The sequence below is a fragment of the Lathamus discolor genome, chromosome 3 (assembly GCF_037157495.1).
Source record: "Lathamus discolor isolate bLatDis1 chromosome 3, bLatDis1.hap1, whole genome shotgun sequence".
Lineage (NCBI taxonomy): Eukaryota > Metazoa > Chordata > Aves > Psittaciformes > Psittacidae > Lathamus > Lathamus discolor.
The window spans coordinates 105429603-105450012 of NC_088886.1; the positions used below are offsets into that span (position 1 = coordinate 105429603).

Here is a 20410-nt window from a genome sequence, read left to right on the forward strand (position 1 = left end):
TAAATAAACCCCTCATAGCTATTTCAACCTCTTTACAGCACCACTGGTTTTATTCCTGTTTCTGAGCTTCCTTTTTTTTTTATTTCCTTTCTAGTATCAAAATTTAAGGGCTTTTTGGCACAGGCATGTCACATAATAGTTCAACTCTTCATATCTTGGAGTCTGTTTTATGTACTAACTACTTATATCCTCCACAGACTATATGAAAGAGGGAAAGAGATTTCTCATAATTCTCATTGTGGATTCAAGATAAACTAGAATTCTGTCCATTACCCCCAAATTCTGAAACATTTACAATAACTCACATAAGAATATTAAAAAGACATGCAAAACAGCTATGCTTTTACCTTCATGACTGGACTTCCAGCAAGATTTGAGTGACTACTTTTACATTTGAAAGAGAAAAAATATACCTCCCTAGTTTTTTAAGTTTTTTCCATTTATCACAGCTGTGGAGAAAGTAATCAAGTGCCGATGGCTCCTTTTTAAATTCTGGATACACCTTTACTGATCCAAAACAGGAGTCCTACCCACTCTTCGGTTTTTCAGTTTGTTCATAGTTTCGAACGTATCAATACCTTTTTAAAATCAGAGTACCCCTCTGCAGTGATGCTTTCAATTACTTACTAAAAATCTGCTTCTTGTTATTCCCTCATCATATTGACTAACATCAGGCTGGATTCTGAAGCCATCAGCATCAGGTACCCTTGGCATTAACCACAGAACAGCTGTCAGGCACGTAGATGCAAATATGACCAACTGTGCAACTATAATTCTTGGTTTCCACCTAAGGTTTCTTGTCTATTTTACATAATTCTGACGTTCAGATTTTTACAATTAAAAGCTGTATCTATGAGAAGACCAGAAAAACCTCCCTCCTATTCTTTGTGCAGCTGCAGTGATCACACCAGGTCCCCATATCATGAGCCATACACACAAAAAAACCCATACACAGAAGCTGCCAGAGTTGTTTTTTTAAAATAAATTCTCTACCATGTCTCATTTTATTTTCGTTATTATTTGACTACATACATGGAGATACAAACTGCTTGCAGCTTAAAATCATCCAAGACTAGCATTAGAGAAAAATCCAACTGAAGACCTTAGCTATAAAACTATGGTGCACACAGTGGCAAAGTTGATGGGGGATGCAAAAGTCTTCTACCCTGCTACTCAGAATACACACTAAAAAATTGTAACCAGGGGAATATCAGCACTTTTAGCAGAGCAGGGGAAAGAAAAACCTCTTCATCCCCATGACACACAGAAGCAATGGCTACATTAAAGAGTTATAATCATAGAACTACCAAGACATGTCAGGTGGCTGGAAACAGGTTTATCACAACTTTTTACTCTCTTAGCTACTCAGACTGATTTACTGTTTGCTTTTAATGAATGCATAAATCAATTATTTTAATTACACAACAACATAATAGATGTTCTTATGTCAAGGGGAGATAATAAGCTAAAATACTGGAAATACAACCTATATTCTCATTTTACAATTTATATAGCATGGCTAAATATTACAGAAGGAAATAAAGAAGGCATCTTCAGAAAAGTCTATGGGAATCAGATGCCTACATGTCCATACTCTGAAGTGCTATGCTTGTTTAAAAATTCCTGAACAAGAACCCAACACATCCAACCCTGCAGAAGAATAGAGAGTGTCAGAGTGGTAAATACAAAAGTAAACAAACTCACCCATTTATTAATCCAGGATGGCAATTCGAAAGACACAATGTTAGCTTTATTCTCAAATACGCAACCAAAATACACTGTCATTCTTAAGTCGGGGGGGGGGGGGGAGATTCTAATTCAAATTCTTTGGATAGCGTAAGCCTGAAGAAAATTTTATGCCCTCTGATTTGCATCTCAGTTGCTGCACATCTTTCAGAAAGGCATGGATTATGGATATAAAGGCTAAAAGCAATGATTACTGCAGGTCTTAACTAAGCCATCTCAGCAGTTTATTCTCAAAAACATTCATGTGCTTTCTGGTTTTAACTTTTCAGACTTCCATCCATTGGATCTTGTCACACTTCTAGGTACTAGAAAAGAGATATAAAGTGCCTGTATTTGTGGTATTTCCATGACATAACCTTCTTCAGACAAGCTACCAACGACTGTGCTCCTCAAGTTTTCCATTATAATGCTTGTTTTCCTGACAACAAATAATTCACCTCCACCCTGAACTCCCTCCAAATTTCAGCATACTTTTTAAACTGCTTGTCACACACATACACACACACACACACACACACACAAAAAAGGCACCAGTTGATAGGCAACAGTCTCTTTTGAAAACTTGTCTCCAGTTTCTGGAGTAGAACACTTTCGTGAACAAATCTCATGCTGTATTAGTTTTGGCTGGGATGCGGTTAGTTTTCTTCATAGTGGATATTATGGGTCTATGTTTTAGATTTGTGCTGGAAACAGTGTTGATAATTCAGAGATATTTTTATTACTGCTCAGCAGTGCTTACACAGAGCCAAGGACTTTTCTGCTTCTTGCCCCACCCCATTAGGAAGAAGGCTGGAGGTGCACAGCAGCTGACCGTAACTGACCAAAGGGATGTCCCATACCATGTAACTTCATGCTTAGCATATAGAGCTGGGGGGAAATCAAGGAAGGGAATAACATTCAGAGTTACGATGTTTCATCTTCCCAAGTAATAATTATGCCTGATGGAGCCCTGTTTTGCTGGAGATGGCTGAACACCTGCCTTCTGATGAGCAGTAGAGAATGAATTCCTTGTTTTGCTTTGTTTGCATGCATGGCTTTTGCTTTACTTATTAAACTGTCTTTATCCCAACCCACAAGTTTTTTCACTTTTACTCTTCCAAAGCTCTCCCCCATTCCACCAGAGGGGAGTGACCGAGCACCTGTGTGGCACATAGCGGCCAGCTGGGGTTAAACCACAACACAGGCTCAACACAATGCCATTTAAAAAGCAAAGTGAACAATCAAAGTAGACAATAAAAATGCACTTATTCCATTTTAACAAAGAGAAATACCATTGGACCCTAGAAACAAGCCTTAATTCCAAAATTAAGACTTTGAAAATGTAAATTTGACCTGTATGATCATGAAGACAACTGCAATATTGGTAATATGGACTGCTCTGAAGTAAAACAGGTTAAGGGCTCTGCTTCATCTCCTGGAAGCATCATTTCCCATAAACAAAGTCAATTACTATGTGCCCCGTAAGTATCTTTGATAGAGCCCTCAACTCCTTCAGTTTCTAAAGCAACTTCTCAAATCATTTCTAGATAAAACAATTATCAGGAAGCAATCCTAAAAATATTTTAAAATGGAATAACCAAAATGTTTTCACATAGATTCAGTCCTTTAACACACAATTACCTTGCGGGCAAACGATCAAAATCAAATTAGTAAACCTTAAATTAACATACCTTTACAGTAGGATACTGCTTTTGTGTGTGTTCACAGACTAAAGTTCTGTTGTCAACTGTTAGATTACCGCAATGCTGGAGACTTCTAGGCAAAACCTAAGTATCTTCACATTACAGCCAGTACTGCTACAGGTATCGTAAAAGCACTGTTAACACTAAGTTAAAACTAAGAACAGCAGTTTTTCACTTTGACATGTGCTAAATACCACTGAATATGGTTATAATTCCATTTTTACTGTAGCCATGCCCAACACTCCTGAAATGACTTTACAGAAAGATCATTACAATGAATGGCCTTAAACCAGTACTGTTCCAGCTGAACATATATATATATGGACATATATAGAATCATAGAATCATAGAATAGTTAGGGTTGGAAAGGACCTCAAGATCATCTAGTTCCAACCCCCTGCCATGAGCAGGGACACCTCTCACTAAACCATCCCACACAAGGCTTCATCCAACCTGGCCTTGAACACTGCCAGGGATGGAGCACTCACAACCTCCCTGGGCAACCCATTCCAGTGTCTCACCACCCTAACAGGAAAGAATTTTCTCCTTATATCCAATTTAAACTTCCCGTGTTTAACTTTTAACCCATTACCCCTTGTCCTGTCACTACAAATAGTCCTGTCCATATATATGGACAACTTCCCTTCAATAGGAATAGTGTCCTATACGATAAAAATGGAAGTGTACACCTGCTACAGAATCACAAGAATAGTGTTGGGATAGACAGGTATCTATCACTGAGTTTCCTGTTATCCCAAGGTGCTTTACCATTTTGTCCTATGTCATTTCACCTCTAAGTATTCATTCTGCAGTGTTCATATTTAGGTTCATACAAAATAATGTTCAAGGTAAAGCTTACTTAACATTTATCAACATTTGCAAGGGAACGGCCTACATTCCACTATTGAGTATAAATGTTTTATTTGTAGTTTATCTTCATCTGGCCCATGTTAAACATACTTTCAACTAAGTTGGCTAATAAGCCATCTCTCTCAGAAAAGTATGGGAAGTCTGTAAAGATGGAAATATATGTTCCACTAACCAACAGTAAGAAGGAAAGCTCTGACATGCAGCAATATATTTGGGAGCAGATTTGAATATGGGGGGAGTTCACAGACAGCAACAGTAACTAGATTGGGCATACAGATGCAATTCAATACTTTATATTTTATTTGAGACACAGAACAGTGAAGAGCATCATTCAGGCTTCTTGACCATAACAATAGATGTCATCCACACAGTTCATAGAATCATAGAATAGTTAGGGTTGGAAAGGACCTTAAGATCATCTAGTTCCAGCCTCCCTGCCATGGGCAGAGACACCTCGCACTGAACCATGTTGCCTAAGACTACATCCAACCTGGCCTTGAACACCGCCAGGGATGAAGCATTCACACCTTCCTTGGGCAATCCATTCCAGTGCCTCACCACACTCACAGTAAAGAACTTCTTCCTTATATCTAACCTGAACTTCCCCTGTTTAAGTTTGAACCCATTACCCCTTGTCCTATCACTACAGTCCCTAATGAAGAGTCCCTCCTCAGCATCCTTATAGCCCCCCTTCTTCGCAACATTTTGAAGTCCCCAAAAACTTCCCATCTTCCTCCTTTATACCAAAGAATTTAGCCACCCTGACAAGTTCCATGACAGCTTATACATACACTCAGCCTATCTGCAAAATTAGAATGTGAAAGCTCTGTGAGGTTTGACCAAAATATGCTAACAGCGTTGGGGGTTTTGTATAAGGAAAGCCAGAACTAAATTCTTGACCTTGCTGCACATTTCTGGTGGCAATCTGCTGGCTATCTAAAAACTCAAGACCTTCTTCCCCATTCTGAGAACTGCCAGTTAAAAATCACTTAATATGAACCATCATCCCAAACATGCTTGTCTCTTGTATACTTCTACCACTTACAGAAGTTTGGTTCATATATATAAATCAGAGTCATGTGGGCCATTTTAAACTTCCTTTAAAAAGCACAGTTTTAATTTCCCATCTGCCCTGTAAACTTCATCACATTATATCTCTTGTCTAAAAAACAAGGACAGAAGCAGATACCCATATTTCATTCAAAAGGAGTACTTATTACTTAGACTACATAAAACACTTTACCATGAATGGATTCACATTCATATTGTATACAGTTGTCTGTCTCCAAATAGATGGGTGTGACTCAACATTTTGCCAGTGGGGCTATGAATACACCCTTAATCTATTAAGAGATCATGTAAGTTGTTATCAATTAAATGCACACACTCCACAAACTCATATACAAATGTCACAGACTCAAGACAGCTTCAGTCTCAATCCAGGTCTGTGATTTTTACACAGTAAACCAAATCTTAACCTTTTCACAGAAAAATCACTTTCTTTTCAAAGGACAACACAATTTAAAGCATCTTTTATAATAAATAGATATGGCAGCTTTTCAAATCCCTTGCTGCAGATTCTCCAGCAAGCTCTATCGAGATGAAAATCTCAGTATCAAAACCAGCTAAAATACTACTCAAGAAAAGCCAGAAGTGATATTACACTTCATACACCTTTAGTGCCTCCAAATGCAAAAGCTTCTGCTAACACAGTTAAAAACCAGAAACAGCATGGAGAGCTATATGCACGCCTGACATTAAATAAGGATGTTCAGACTCTCCAAATGGCTTGAAAGTGCAAAGTATTGAAATGGGAAGAGTACTGAAGACGTGACAACAGGAGAAAAAATGCCCTGCTCAAGGTGAAATGAAGTATGTTATTGAAGCACATTCAAAGTCTGCTAGAAAACCAGATCTATATCACTTTAAATAACATGTAATTTTGCAGAGTCCTAAGTGGGAACTCAGACTAGAGAAAACTAGCCCAAATAAAGTGCAATGATAGCCTAAGAAGTAATTATAGAATTTACACTTCCCTGGTTTAGAAACATTCTCCAAGCCCTTTCAGACATGACATTATTATGTTTGACACAATTATGAGACCAGATAACATAAACACACATTAGTTGCCTGTTAAAACATTGTCTTTTGGTTGCTGGCAGCCCCGTGTCAGAGGGCACAAAGAACTATGCTTAGAGCTACCAGAGTAAACATCTCCCACCACAATGAAACTCACCCAAGCCAACTGTTTCCTGACCTGCCTATCTCAATAATCAAATATTCATGTGTTCAGATACCATCTGTCCCTGAGCCCTTTCCTAAGTTTTAACTATCTAATCAATTACCTGATATAAACAACTGTGAGCTGTTTCCATGCAAAAGACAAGTTTGACAACACTGACACCAAGCGACAGAATTCAGAAAAATAAAAACCAAAAGAACTCCCACATAGAAATGTTCAGAGTATTTCATCAACATTCTCTGAAAGAGGCAAGGTGTCTTTTTATCAAGAACACAAAGTGAAGACCTATTATGAAAGCTGACTTTTTCACAGAAGCCACACATAAGTGACAGAAAATATGTCCAACATTAAATATATGTTAATTCTATTTCACCTTGACCCTCCAAGCACAAGTCAAAGATCACATACACTTGAGTTTATGCAATCTAGTGTCAAATTCACTTCTAAAGAAGAAAAAATCAGTGGTTTGCATACAGGGTTAATATCTGATTCCATTAACTTGCATGGACTTAGTTCGTTTTTCAAGTACTCTTATGCCCCTTAATTGGAAAAAACACACAAACAAAAAAAAAAATCCCACCAAAACATGTTAATTCAAAGCTTAATAGTCTGCCAAGTCTCAGTTGCTTTACCTCTCTGCTGACAAATCAAAAAAATGCAGTTCAACATCATATGCATTAAATAGAACTGTCACCCCTCCCACCAGCTTACCTGATGACATTACAAGAACCATAAACCCTACTGACAGAACAATAACTCTACAAACACATCAGTTTTCCCACCCACCATGTTTCTGCACAGTATTCTATGTCTTTCTACCAAGCTTCTATGTTCTTACCTGCTGACGCTTGTGTGCCAAATAATCAAGATTTTCCAGATCTTTTCGAAACTTCTGGTAGATTTTCTGTAGATCAGATCTACTGGATACATTTCTTAAAGATTCAAATGTTCTTTGAAACTGTGATGGTAAAAAAAAAAATTAATAATTCACACAGTTGCTGTATTTTCTGCTCCATTAGGATTTTATTCTACTAAATACTCATGTTATGGAGCTGTGTCACCTCTTGGGTATACTACCTTCTAGACATTCTTACAATTCTCTTTTGAAATCAATCCCAAAATTTAAAGCATACTACAAATGCCCTGTTTAATTAAATTCTCTAATTTGATAGCTCAGACTTGCATAAGACAAAATACTAGCGATCAACACAATCTCCAAAGGTTAGTTCTTTTTCTATGCCATGTTACAGGATGAAAACAAAAAAAGAGCCAAGCTTTTAAAAAAAAATTAACTAATAAAAGCACATGCAACTTTATAGAGGCCATGAACTCCTCATTCTATCATGCACAACAGCAGATCTTACATATAACAGGGTACTCCTTGTCAAGTTAATTTGCTTTTGAGTAATTTGCCAGGTACTGACCTTGGGCAATGTGCTCACATTCTGTATGAAAGCTGTGACATTAATTATACTTCGTTATAGATCTTACTTCTACATTTAAAACTTCTTTTATGCATACACTATTATCAAAAATAGTACTGGTATTTTTCAAAGAGATGAACACCACCAACCCAGCTTTAGGGATCTGTAACAGAAAAGCCAAGATTTGTGTGAAAGGAGAACAGCTTCTTTGCCAACTTCAGGAAATCACGAACCTTCTCCTCTGACTTTCTCTGTTTTCCCATCTATAAATATTCTTCTTCACCTCATAAGCATGTTGACAGCTGCAAAGCTGTAAGTCGTTCAGAATTGTTACCACAGTGATTACCACCAGAAGCAAGTCTATAAATATTTACACCAATATAATCTTGAAGAACTACATGTCTTCTGAATCCATCCAAAATATTGCCTTAGCTTACTACAGTTACAGGCACTGTAGATGATGTACCTACTGTAGGCTTGCATATGGTACTGATGTCTAGGCAATAAGGCAAAAGACCAAAAGAAATGGACTGCTTTCCAGTCAGTTCTGAAAACCAAGTACTTCACTAGTAACTACAGTTCACATTTCTCTAATCCTACTGAACTGAGAAAATGAACCATAGGAGTAGAAAATTAAAAAAAAAAAAAAAAAAAAGAAACAAAAAGAAACAAAAAATACTTCACTCGTCTTCAGTCCTTTAAAAAAGCTGACAAGATATTTCACCACTGCTCCACAGTGTGATGCATTCTGTGGGCATTTGACTGGACTGAGATCAAGCCCAAGCTGTACAGAGTGTTGAACAGCTACTACGTAATTCCTCTTCAACAATAGAGAGATACATCCTGGATCTTCACGCAAGTTAGCACTTATTTGCGATGTTGCAGCCTTTATTTCAGTCTCACTGCTCCCATAACCAAGAAGGAAGTTAAGGCAGTGTTTATAACTCCTTGTAATTTACCTTGCTATACCTCATTCAGCACCACTAGAGTTTAGCTGGAGACTTTCTAGTTGCATTTAAAATGTGTGCTATCAGAAATTACAAGAAAGCTTTCTCACCCCACTCACTTCATGGAATTTTGTAACAACATGGGTGACAACATAAATGATAAAACAAAAATGCAAGACTGTTCTTTTCTGTTTGACTTCATTATGTTTCACTTTTCATAGGATCTGTTGTTTTCATGTTTTCTCTGCTCCAGAGCTGCTCTTAAATCCCTGATTTGGAATGCTTATTTTCAGTGGTTCCCACTCCAGAACAGCCCTCTTAGGTAGAAGAAAATTATTTACAGCATCTGCAAGCATGACCCAAGTACAGTTTAAGCTGACCAAAAGCTATCCATACTGCCCTCTATATATGTGTGGAAGAAACAGCTTACAATATATCTCTACAAGTTCATCATATACCTTCTGCTCCAAATCATGACACACATCTCCAGAAATCACCCCAAAGCTGCTGCCCCCTGTAATGGGGTTGAGTAATACAAGGAAAAGGTCTCTAATGATTCCCAAACTCACTAAGTGGACATAAGGTAGCCTTTTTTTTTTTTTTTGAGCTTGCTTTTTTGTTTTCTAATCATCAACATGTTAGACTATAGTACAGCTGTAGAAGCAGCAGTATCATCCAGCTAAGGATGTACTTAATACCATAGCTTCAACTCTTCCTTTGGCAGGAACTCTACTAGAAAGCTCACCTACTTCCCTATGTTCTGAAGCAACTTAAACATTAATAATGCATTTAGCTCTATGAAAAGAGATATAAGAACCAGCATGTGAAGATGAGTAAATACAAACTAAATGCGTAATTCTAAGGATAATAGACTTCAATAAAACAGATGAGTAATAGGACATCCACTTGGAAGAAATCTGTCTTTAGATACAAGGAATATCCTTTTTTTTTTTTTTTTTTGTCTTTTTTTCCTCCCAAAAGTAAATAAACAAGCAATTTTAAGAAAACATACACATGCTCTTTTCACTGCCATCATTATGAAATCAGACAAGTATGCCTTGGACATACAAAGGTTTTCAGAACACATGTTAAACTTAAAATCACATCTGGACCTTTGTGTGCCATTCTGCTATCAGTGTGAACCACCATTTTTGGGTGAATAGCAAGACCGACACATGGGCATTAAGTTGCATTTATGAAAATGACAACATTCCTTTTACAACTTAAAAAAAAACAAAAAAAGGAAAAAAAAAAGGTAAAAAAAAAATTAACAACTGTAAAACTAGAGCTAAGCACCTTGACACTACAACACACAAGGCGGATAGCACACCAGATGCTATGTCCTGAACATGCACTGTCAAGACATTGCTGAATGAAGGTTGCATGCTTATCTGACTGGAAGCCAATACACAATGGATGTCAAACTAAGTGGAGTAACTCTCACGGTTCCATTTCAGCTACCTTGGAGCAACAAATATCATCAAAACTCTGAAAATGAGGAACATCCCAGATATGGATGGATGAGTGTTATTAATATGGCCACTTCATAAACACGATGCCCCTGATTAGTATGGGAACCTCCTCTCAGAAAATTATCTAATCTTATTAGTAAGTGTCCTGGGTTCAGCTGTAGTAGTAATTTTTCTCCTTCTTGGTAGATGGTGCAGTGCTGTATTTTTTATTTTAGTCTGGGAACAGTGCTGATAACAAACTGATGTTTTTAGATGTTGCTAAGTAATGTTTATTTCAATCAAGGACATTTCAGTCTCTCATGCTCTGCCAGTGAGGAGGGTCATGGGAAGCTGGCAGGAAGCAGAGACAGGACACCTGACCCAAACTAGCCAAAGGGGTATTCCACAACACAGCACGTCATGCCCAGTATATAAACCAGGGGAAGTGTCGTGGTTCAAACCCAACCACAAAGCTCGTTCACTCACTCCCCCCCTTCTTGCCCTCCCCCTGCTCCTGGAGGGATGGAGAGGAGAATCGAAAAGAACGCAACTCCCACGGGTTGAGATAAGAACAGTTTAGTAACTAAGGTATAACACAAACCACTACTACTACCACCAATAATAATAATGATAAAGGAAATAACAAGGGAAGAGAATACAATACCTCAGCACCAGCCAACAGATAACTCGCCCCACTCCCCCACAGCTGAGTACCGACCGATACCTCGTCCAACCCTGCCGTCCCTAGCCCTTCCAGGTAACTCCCAGTTACACCCTGGGCATGACGTGCTGTGGTATGGAATACCTCTTTGGTCAGTTTGGGTCAGGTGTCCTGTCTCTGCTTCCTCCCAGCTTTCCTTCCTCCCTGGCAGAGCATGAGACTCAGAAAGTCCTTGGCCAGGCCAAACATTCGAACAGCAACTGAAAACATCGGCATTATCAGCACTGTTCCCAGGCCAAAAGATCAAAGCACAGCACTGTACTAGCTCCTAAGAAGGAGAAAAATGACTGCTACTGCTGAACCCAGGACAGGAAGTTACCCAGAAGTCCCAGATAGCTGCTTGGGTCAGGCTGGGTATCGGTTGGCAGGTGGTGAGCAATTGTATATTCTCTCCTTGTTATTTCCCTTACCATTATTATTATTGGTGCTTTAACCCACGCATTCTGAACAAGACTGTCATCTCCTGGGTCAATCTCAAGAGACTGATGACGTGACAGCACAACATCAAGCATCTAGGCGGGATTCTGACTTAGAGGTGTTCAGTCGTAAGCTTGTAGATGGTAGCCTCACGCCAGTGCCTTGTAGTAAACGTGGGCAAAGACACTCCCAAATCTTCGCTCACGCAGCCAAGCCATCATCATCATCATTATTACTGATAGTATCCCAACTTTAGCAATTTTTTCCTTAATTCTTTTTCTTAATTCATAATGAAAAGAAGTTTTTATCCTCCCTTCCCAGTCTGTCCACCCACCCCTACATGCACAGTTTTCACTCTCTCCCAGGCAGGGGTTTTGGAATTACAACCTATTCCCTCTTGGTGCTTTCTCTATCTCCCTTTTTCTTTCTGTTTTTTTAATTTTTTTTTTCCACTTTTTTTTTTTTTTACCTTTGTTCTTCTTTTGAGTGTGGTAGATGGGGGTGATTTTCCTTCACTATTACAACCCATGACCCTTAAAAAGGCAGTGGCCGACAGTAGAGAGGAAGGCTGAATACTTATCTGCCCTGCCACTACTAAGGGTGAAGATCTGCTCCTATTACACTCTGAATTACGCAGACACTCTGGAAGAAATGGTAATGATCCTCTCTCAAATCTACCAAGCATACTTTGCTCATGGAGACCTTGTAGAATACTCAGTAGGACAGGAAACAGTGAAAGACAAGGTGCCTGCAACAAAAAAAAAAAAAAAAACTAGGAAATTTCTAAGAAGTAGAAATTCCCAAAGAAGCTGACCCATACCTAAGTCTTAGATGTGATAGCAAAGAACAGGTTTCAGCACATGTAAAGACACTGAAGAGTATTGCTGACATATCTGCTGAGAAGTACTGAACTAGAGATAAGACTGAAAGTAAGGCTTTACATTGCAAAGAAGCAAAGACTGGATTTGTTTCCAAACCTTTTCATTTGAGTGTGGTTTTAACCCAGCAATTGTGTTTTTCTCTTGGAAATACAGCCACTATATTCCATTGGTTTTCTTGTGCTCTAGTAAAACAGGTTTGGGAGCCTTCATGCTTCATCACTTCAGAGAAATTCTGGAACAGTAGTACCTGAAGCTGGCCAGTTAGGGTCCCTTCAAAGCCACGTTTCCAACAGGCAAGAAAAGGATAATGCTCTTTTCCTCAGTGATTCCCATTTAAGACCAAAACCAGATATTATATAAACAGAAGTGCAGTCACTGAGGAGTCTGCTCCTTTGGAACGGTTTGTTAGAAGAGTCATTAAAAATATTACTGTTTCAAGAGAAGCCCTAGGGGCTGGTAAAGCTATGGTAAAGTCATTAGGGAGTTACAAAGCAGCAGTCAAGAGGCCACACTATACCAAGAACAGAAGTGGATCCAGGTTTCTATTGCACTCAAAAGGATATTCACTTTGAAAAGCCCAAACATAATTCTTTGGAAGCTGCTTTTTCTCTGTCATTTATGGCACATTACAAGACTGCCACAGAATTTGGAAAGTTCAATGATAAACACTGTAGACCTGAATGCATTCCATATACCACATACTGACCTCAGATTAGTAGCAAGAATCCTTTTTTGCTGGTTGATGAAAAAATAAGCATAGGTATGAACCAAAGGAGATGTCAAATCCTCTCCCAAAGACTCCTGTCATCTTCTTCATACTCCTTTTTTTCAGAGATCTCTCTCCATGGGAACGACCCATGCCCACCAAAAGAAAGGTTGGAGGAAAGTAGAACTTAATCTGGCTACTGCCATAAAAGACAACAAAAAATGTTTCTATAAATACATGCGAAACAAAAAAAGGACTAAAGAGAACGTACATCCTTTATTGGATGTGGCAGGAAACAGTGACAAAGGATGGGTAAAAGGCTGAGGTACTTAGTGCGTTCTTTGCCTCAGTTTTTAATAGTAAAACCAGTTGTTTTGGGGTACCCAGCCCCCCATAATCTTGGGGTTAGTGACCCACTACACCACTTTAACACGCATAAGTCTATGAGGCTGGATGGGATTCACTCAAGGGTACTGTGGAAGCTAGCAAAAATGCTCACGGAGGCACTTTCAATCAATCATTTCTCAGCAATCCTAGCTAACTGGGGAGGTCCCAGTTGACTGGAAGTTAGCTAGTGTGATGCCCTTCTACAAGAAGAGCCAGAAGGAAGATCCAGGGAACTACAGGCCTGGTCTGGACCTCGGTGTCAGGAAAGGTTATGGAGAAGATGATCTTGAGTGCCATCATGTGACACGTACAGGACAACCAGGTGATCAGGCTCACTCTGCATGAGTTTATGAAAGGCAGGTCCTGCTTGACCAACATGATTTTCCATGACAATATAACCCACTTAGTGGACGAGGGAAAGCCTGTAGATATTGTCTGCCTAGACTTTACTAAAGCCATTGACACTGTTTCCCAGAGCATTCTCCTGGAGAAACTGGTTGCTCATGGCCCAGATGGGTATACCCTTTGCTGGGTTAAAAAATGGCTGGATGGCCAGGCCCAAAGAATGGTGGCAAATGGAATTAACTCCAGTTGGTGGCTGGGCACAAGTGGTGCTCCCCACGGCTCAGTGCTGTGGCTAGTTCTGTTTAATATCCTTATCAATGGTCTGGACAAGAGGATCAAGTACACCCTCGGTAAGTTTGCAGATGGCAAGTTGGGCAGAAGCATCGATCTGCTTAAAGGTAGGAAGACTCTCTAGAGGAATCTGCACAGGCTGGATCAGTGGGCTGTGGCCAGTGGCATGAGGTCCAACAAGGCTCTGTGCCAGGTCCTACACTTAGGTCACAACCCAAATCAAGACTACAGGCTTGTGGAAGAGTGGCCAGAAAGCTGCCCAGCAGAAAAGGACCTGGTGGTATTGGTCAACATCCAGCTGAATATGAGCCAGCAGTGTGTCCAGGTGGCCAAGAAGGCCAACAGCATCCTGGCTTGAACAAAAAATTGTGCCACTAGCAGGACTACAGAGATGATTGTCCCCCTGTACCTGGCACTGACGAGGCCACACCTGAACAGTGTTCAGTTTTGGGCCCATTGCTGCAAGAAAAACACTGAGGTGCTGGAGCATGTCAAAGGAAGGACAATGAAGCTGGTGAAAGGTCTAGAGCACTAGTCCTGTGAGCAGCAGCTGAGAGAACTGTGGTTGTTCAGCCTGGAGAAAAGGAGGTTCAGGGAAGACGTTATTGCTCTCTATAACCACCTGGAAGGAGGTTGTAGTGAGATGAGTGTCAATCTCTTCTCCCAAGTAACAAACAATAGGACAATTGGAAATGGCCTCAAGTTGCACTAGGAAAGGTTTAGATGGGGCATTAGGAAAAATTTCTTTACCAAAATGGTGATCAGTGGAACAGGTTGCCCAGAGAAGTGGTAGAGTCACTATTGCTGGAGCTATTTAAAAGACATGTAGATGTGGTGCTCCCGGGACATGGTTTGGTGGTGGATTTGGCAGTGCTACATTTACGGTTGGACTCAACGATCTTAAAGGTCTTTTCCAAATGATTATGTGATTCTGATAATTTTCAGTTTCACAACCTGACCCTGTGACCTCAGGGTGACCTACATTCTTTTTTCCCCTTTTCCATTTTTTAATGTTTTACTGCATGATACCACACCACAAGAACAGTCAGAAAGTAATGCGGGGAGCAAGTTAAATTCTAGTTTAAGCAAAGTTATGCAAGTCAAACCAAATACCTAAACATGAAGCATAGGTAAGCCTGAGATGACTTACCTCTCTTTTTTTATGTAACTTTACTGTTTTTCTCCTGCTCAAGACATTTTTTAATACTGATGAACACTCTGCAGGGAAGGGAAGAACAGACAGCACTATGCCCACAGGTCCCAAGTTCACAAGTTGTTGCTTATCTGCAACCATTCTAATTTTTTTTTCCCGGCAAGAATTTTAAGTAACTGTAAGCAAGCATTTTATAAAGATCACACTGTCTGAGGCATTAATGAAAAATACTGAAGACTTAAACAGTAAATCTACAAGCATGATGAGAAGAGAAAAAAGGCAGACAAAACATATTAGCTCAGCAGGATCTGAAATAGTTTGGAGAAAGACAGACTGCTAATGTGCTTTTGAGTGAAATTCTCAGAATTTGTCACCTTCTTGCCGTTCTCTCCTAATCAATAAATTCCAGCAATTCCATTAGTCTGTTAATTCACTTAATTAAATAATATGGAGCGTTACTAACCATAGCGAATGAAGCTGGTAATACAGGTCTGAAACACAGTGCAATAAATGCAAGAGCCCTTTGACTGCATTTATAACAACTCGTTTTTTCTCATTAGATACTTCAATCTCTAAAATGAGTATGGAAACTCAGATACAGACAGCTATTTATTTAAACTCTTCCCCATTAAAAAAAAAAAAAAAAAGAGTTGTTTCAAGAAGGAACACCCTTTTTATCAGTATGATGTACTTTTTTTCTTAGTCAACTCTAAAATGAGCTTCCTGTTTGCACCATACCATCATAAACCAGCCAAAATTCTCTTTATCAGTGAAATTTCAGAAAGATCTAACCTAATCTTCACAAAAGTAGGGGTTTGGACATTTGGAGCTAAATTCCTGCCAAGTTTATCGAATCTTCCAAAGAGACCGACCTGTTATTTGTAGTTCAAAACTTGCATTTCCATTTTTTTGTAACAAAACTGTATATATTTTCAGCATTTTACTCTTTTATATGAAGATTTTATTATACAGAAGTCAAAACCAGTCCAAAGTCTAAGTAAAATATACAGAAAACACTCATACACTATATATACTGGAAGGGGGTAGCTGACATTCCTCTTTTTTCCTAGATACACTTAGAATGGCAGATGTGACAGGCAACACTAGACAAGACTTTATAGTGCAGCTAAGTCATATTGTCATTGTTTCCTTTCTATTTTTCTTCACAGATTACAGATGAAATTAAAGTTTAATGATCCAGACTACATTATATCAGCACATGTATGGTTTCAAATGTTTTGAATGTCAGTGCTGGAATTAACCAGCTTTACTGAGTGAGCAAGACTAAAACCCTTCATCAGTCTCTGATAAATGGGGTTGAAAAATATATAAATAGATCATTCTCCATTAAATACTTCTGTATCGATTGAGAACAGACTAGTACTCTACAGAGTTCTTTGATGATGCTGGAAAACTTTGTTTCATTTCATACATAAAACCAGAAAAAAAAAATCCTTGGTTAGAATTTTCATTTCATTTATTCTACTATTACTTTTTTTTTTCCATTTTAAAAATTAATTTTGGCTCAGTCCTCTAATGTCTCCATTTTATTTTATGAGAATTATAGAGATTAGAGTTATGGAAATAAAGGGCAATGAAATTTCTCATCTCTTAAATGATTCATAAAGCTGTAACATCCATGTCTGTGAAGAGAACAGGCTAGATGTATAAAACTTTTAGAACAGGTTCAAAGAAAAACTGCTCATGACTTTTAAAAAGAGTTGATCTTAAGTCATATGATCATGCAAACATTAAGACTATTAAAGCTGATACAGCAAAGACAAGGTCTATTTTCTACGCTGCATCCACTGTATGAATACAGTGGTTTTGTCAGAGCAATTCCACACTGAAGAAAAACTGAATTCCTAAGGGAGTTCTAAAGTATTATTAAAGGTAAGGACTTCAAAAAGAGCAAAATTGAGACTCATTAAAATACTTAATTGCATTTAAATCTGGCTCAGTTAGGCATGGCCAAATGTGATAAATTGAAGGATATTCAGGAGCATATGTTCAAAGTATTCTAAGTTGATTTCCTGATTAGATATCAATATAAAAAAATACCAATATCCCTGATCGCCAGGGCAGAGACTAAATAAACATGGAAGTGTACCACCTCCCTCTAGGGACTAGGGTGAGCCTTTTTATATAGACATTTTGGAGAGTGTTATGCCTCACTAATTTATTCTAAGAGTTAATTAAAGAATTCAGTTGTCATTCTTTTTCAGAGAACTAAATTAAAGTATGAAGAAGAACAAGAAAACTTAATTGCACTCTTTGCAGTGTTGGAGTTTTTCTTGAATATGCTTTCCATTCCTTCATGATTTTCAGCTACTGTCTATTTTCATTTTCAAATGGAAAACATGAAGTGAATTATACAGTTGTTTAGAAACACTGAAACTCTAGGAAGGAAAACTACCCATTTTATGTCTCTCATATAAAAAAATACTGAAAACATTTTAAAAGGGTCCATCTAGGATTATGAAAATGCATATGCAAAAATGTAATAGGCTACCAATGAAAAAGATCATAATTTAAGGAATTTTCCACAAATGGTGCAAAAGCAGTCCACTCCTCTTATAGCTGACAAATTTCATACGTATGTAACAACACAGAAGTTTCTGCAAGTCAGAGCTCAGTTAGCTTGTACTGCATCTCCAACAATCATCAACATTTGACATTTCAAACACAGCACTGAAACCCACACAACATTGTTTTATTATAAAACCCTGTTACTACTGTGAGTGGGAGCTAGATTTTCCTTCCTCTGTCCTTACCAAAGTGAACTTGCTTCAAAAGGGTCCCCTCCCCTTTAAGTGAGCAGGTTCTCTTGTGGCATGAGGCATTATTAGATGTGGCACTGATTATTCACCTCTACCCTGAAACATTAAATCAGTCAAAGGAACTTAGAATTTTTATCAGTCTGTCACACATTACTGAAGATGCTAGGAGGAAAAAAAAAAAAAGACAACAAAACAAAAATAAAACAATTTCTTGCTCTTCCCAGCCAAGACACAGACTGAATGGAGTAAGTAGCCAGAGAAGAAATGTCAATGAACACATTTCTGTGGTCAGACACATATCACATAATGCTTGAAAGATTAAAATCACACTGTTCAAAAAAGGAAAGAAGCTTGCTCACATGGGACACTATGGCTGACATTAAAGGAACTTGAATTTAGACAGGAAAGTATGTTGATGTTGAACAACAGAAGTGTGGACATTTTGCCTAATTCATCAATAGTGACAAAATCACTGGTTAGTTTTATATGAGAAAAGAAGAATAAAGCCATCCCTTTTGTATAAAGAGAGCCAAGTGGAAAAAAAGGTGATGCAAAACACAACACTTCTAGATATGCTTCCAAAATACATTATTCCTTTGAGTAAAAAAAAGAAGTGACTTTTAGAGAATATTTTCTACTGCAGAATTTTTAAATCTCTGCCAGCATTAGGGCTTTGTAGTTTTCCATCTGCAGTGTACAAATATATAGCTGGAGTTGGGGGGTTGCTACAGGCCTCTCTCACACATCTTTCCCCTCTTCTTCTAGTTGATGTCTCCCACAAAATTACTTCAATACAGAGATAGATCCTTACCTACCCAGTTCTTTCCCTTGTAAATATCCACATAAAATTCCACCTTCAAGATTCTCTACAAATAAATTATTCCCTACTACTGCCACAAACATCAAGAAGGCTTCATGCATGAAAAGCCACATAGCAATACAAGTAATAAAATAGGAAATAAGAAATCAAAGGAATTTAAAATATACTGTATGAATAACCATCCCTTTCCCCAAGATCAAGTATGTTCTACAAATCTCATCTAGAATCTATACTTCTACCAATTGCCAAAGTGTTACATGCATGAGATCTGCAACCCCCAGGCACAAAATAAAAGAATTTTCAATGCAGAAAGAACAATGAACAGGCACTTCTCTGGCTAAAGGGAGTGCAAGTTAAGTTAAATTCTACTCACCACAGTTAAATGTTCCAGTAAGTATGCCACATCAACCATGTCCGCCAGAACTAGAAGCCTTGTGACAGCTGTAAGCAGACATCGTGCTGCTTGAACAACAGCTTGCCTCTTAGGCAGACAGCAGGGATCACTGGTAAATGCCTCTGCTGATACCTTTAAGGCTTGACCTGCAAAATGAAGACATAAATTCTCTTAGACTGTATCACAACAGTGAGGTTGCCATGCCTTGAAATGAAGGTCAATTATTACAGATCATGCAGAATGTTCCACATTTTAAATTATGTCCCCTTCCTGCTCTTCTGAATCATTTAATTCTGAAATAATTCCTTTGGCAATCACACTGTTGCTCTTCACTGTACACAATGAAGCCAGGAATGCTTTGTTAAACTTTTCCAGTCACTGCTTTTTATATTACTATGTACTTTGCTGACCTTGCTATTAAATAATTCCTGGTTACAGAAGGGAATCAAATTTTCTCATTATAAATATAAGTTAATGGAATGAAAATCTCATATACTTGAACATAGGACTGACATAAAATATGTGAAATCTATGCAGTGGAGATAGTAACAGTGCCAGTAGACAACAATATATTGCTCTGAAACATGAAGTTTTGCAAATGAAATTTAACAGCGAGAACAGTGACAAACACCCAAGTTTCCTTTCAGCAGTGTAACACCTAGACTGAGGAAAAAAAAAATGCCATCACACATTTCTAAAAGCATTTTGAAGTCTATTATCACCTGAAGAGCTTAGCTAGTGATGGCGCAACCTTGAGAGAAATCACTCTATGCAGAACAGCACTGGAAAAGTCTCGTTTTCAGCACAAACTGATTAAAAAAAACCTCACATTTGACCTATTTAACTCTCTATAAGAGCTTGGAAACCAAAGATAGATTGATCAAAAGTCACAAAAATTAATAGTTTCAGCTGTGCTAAAATTAGGAAACATCATCATATATACTTTGTACAAATCATGTACTAATCAGTAACTACTGCAAATTTATAGCTACACATACAAAAATAAGGGATTTCCTGTAATTACATAGATACAGACTTTCATGTACTCCCTCAAAAAAGAACTGAATGAGAACTATTCAACTGCACCAGTTTGCCTGACTGGTTCTGTGTGTGACTTAATTTCTCTAGACTCGGAGACAAAACAAGTTTTACT

At 38.3% G+C, this 20410-nt stretch overlaps 1 protein-coding gene across 1 annotated transcript in view; it reads right to left on the reverse strand.

The window, feature by feature from the left end:
- CTNNA3 (catenin alpha 3) overlaps positions 1-20410 on the reverse strand; it is a 505620-nt gene that overhangs the window by 457942 nt on the left and 27268 nt on the right. The window contains exons 5-6 of the mRNA XM_065670947.1: positions 19237-19403; positions 7379-7498 (exon numbers count right to left, since the gene is read on the reverse strand). Of these exons, the coding sequence (XP_065527019.1) occupies positions 7379-7498; positions 19237-19403 (287 nt within the window). The remainder of the gene's footprint in view (positions 1-7378; positions 7499-19236; positions 19404-20410) is intronic.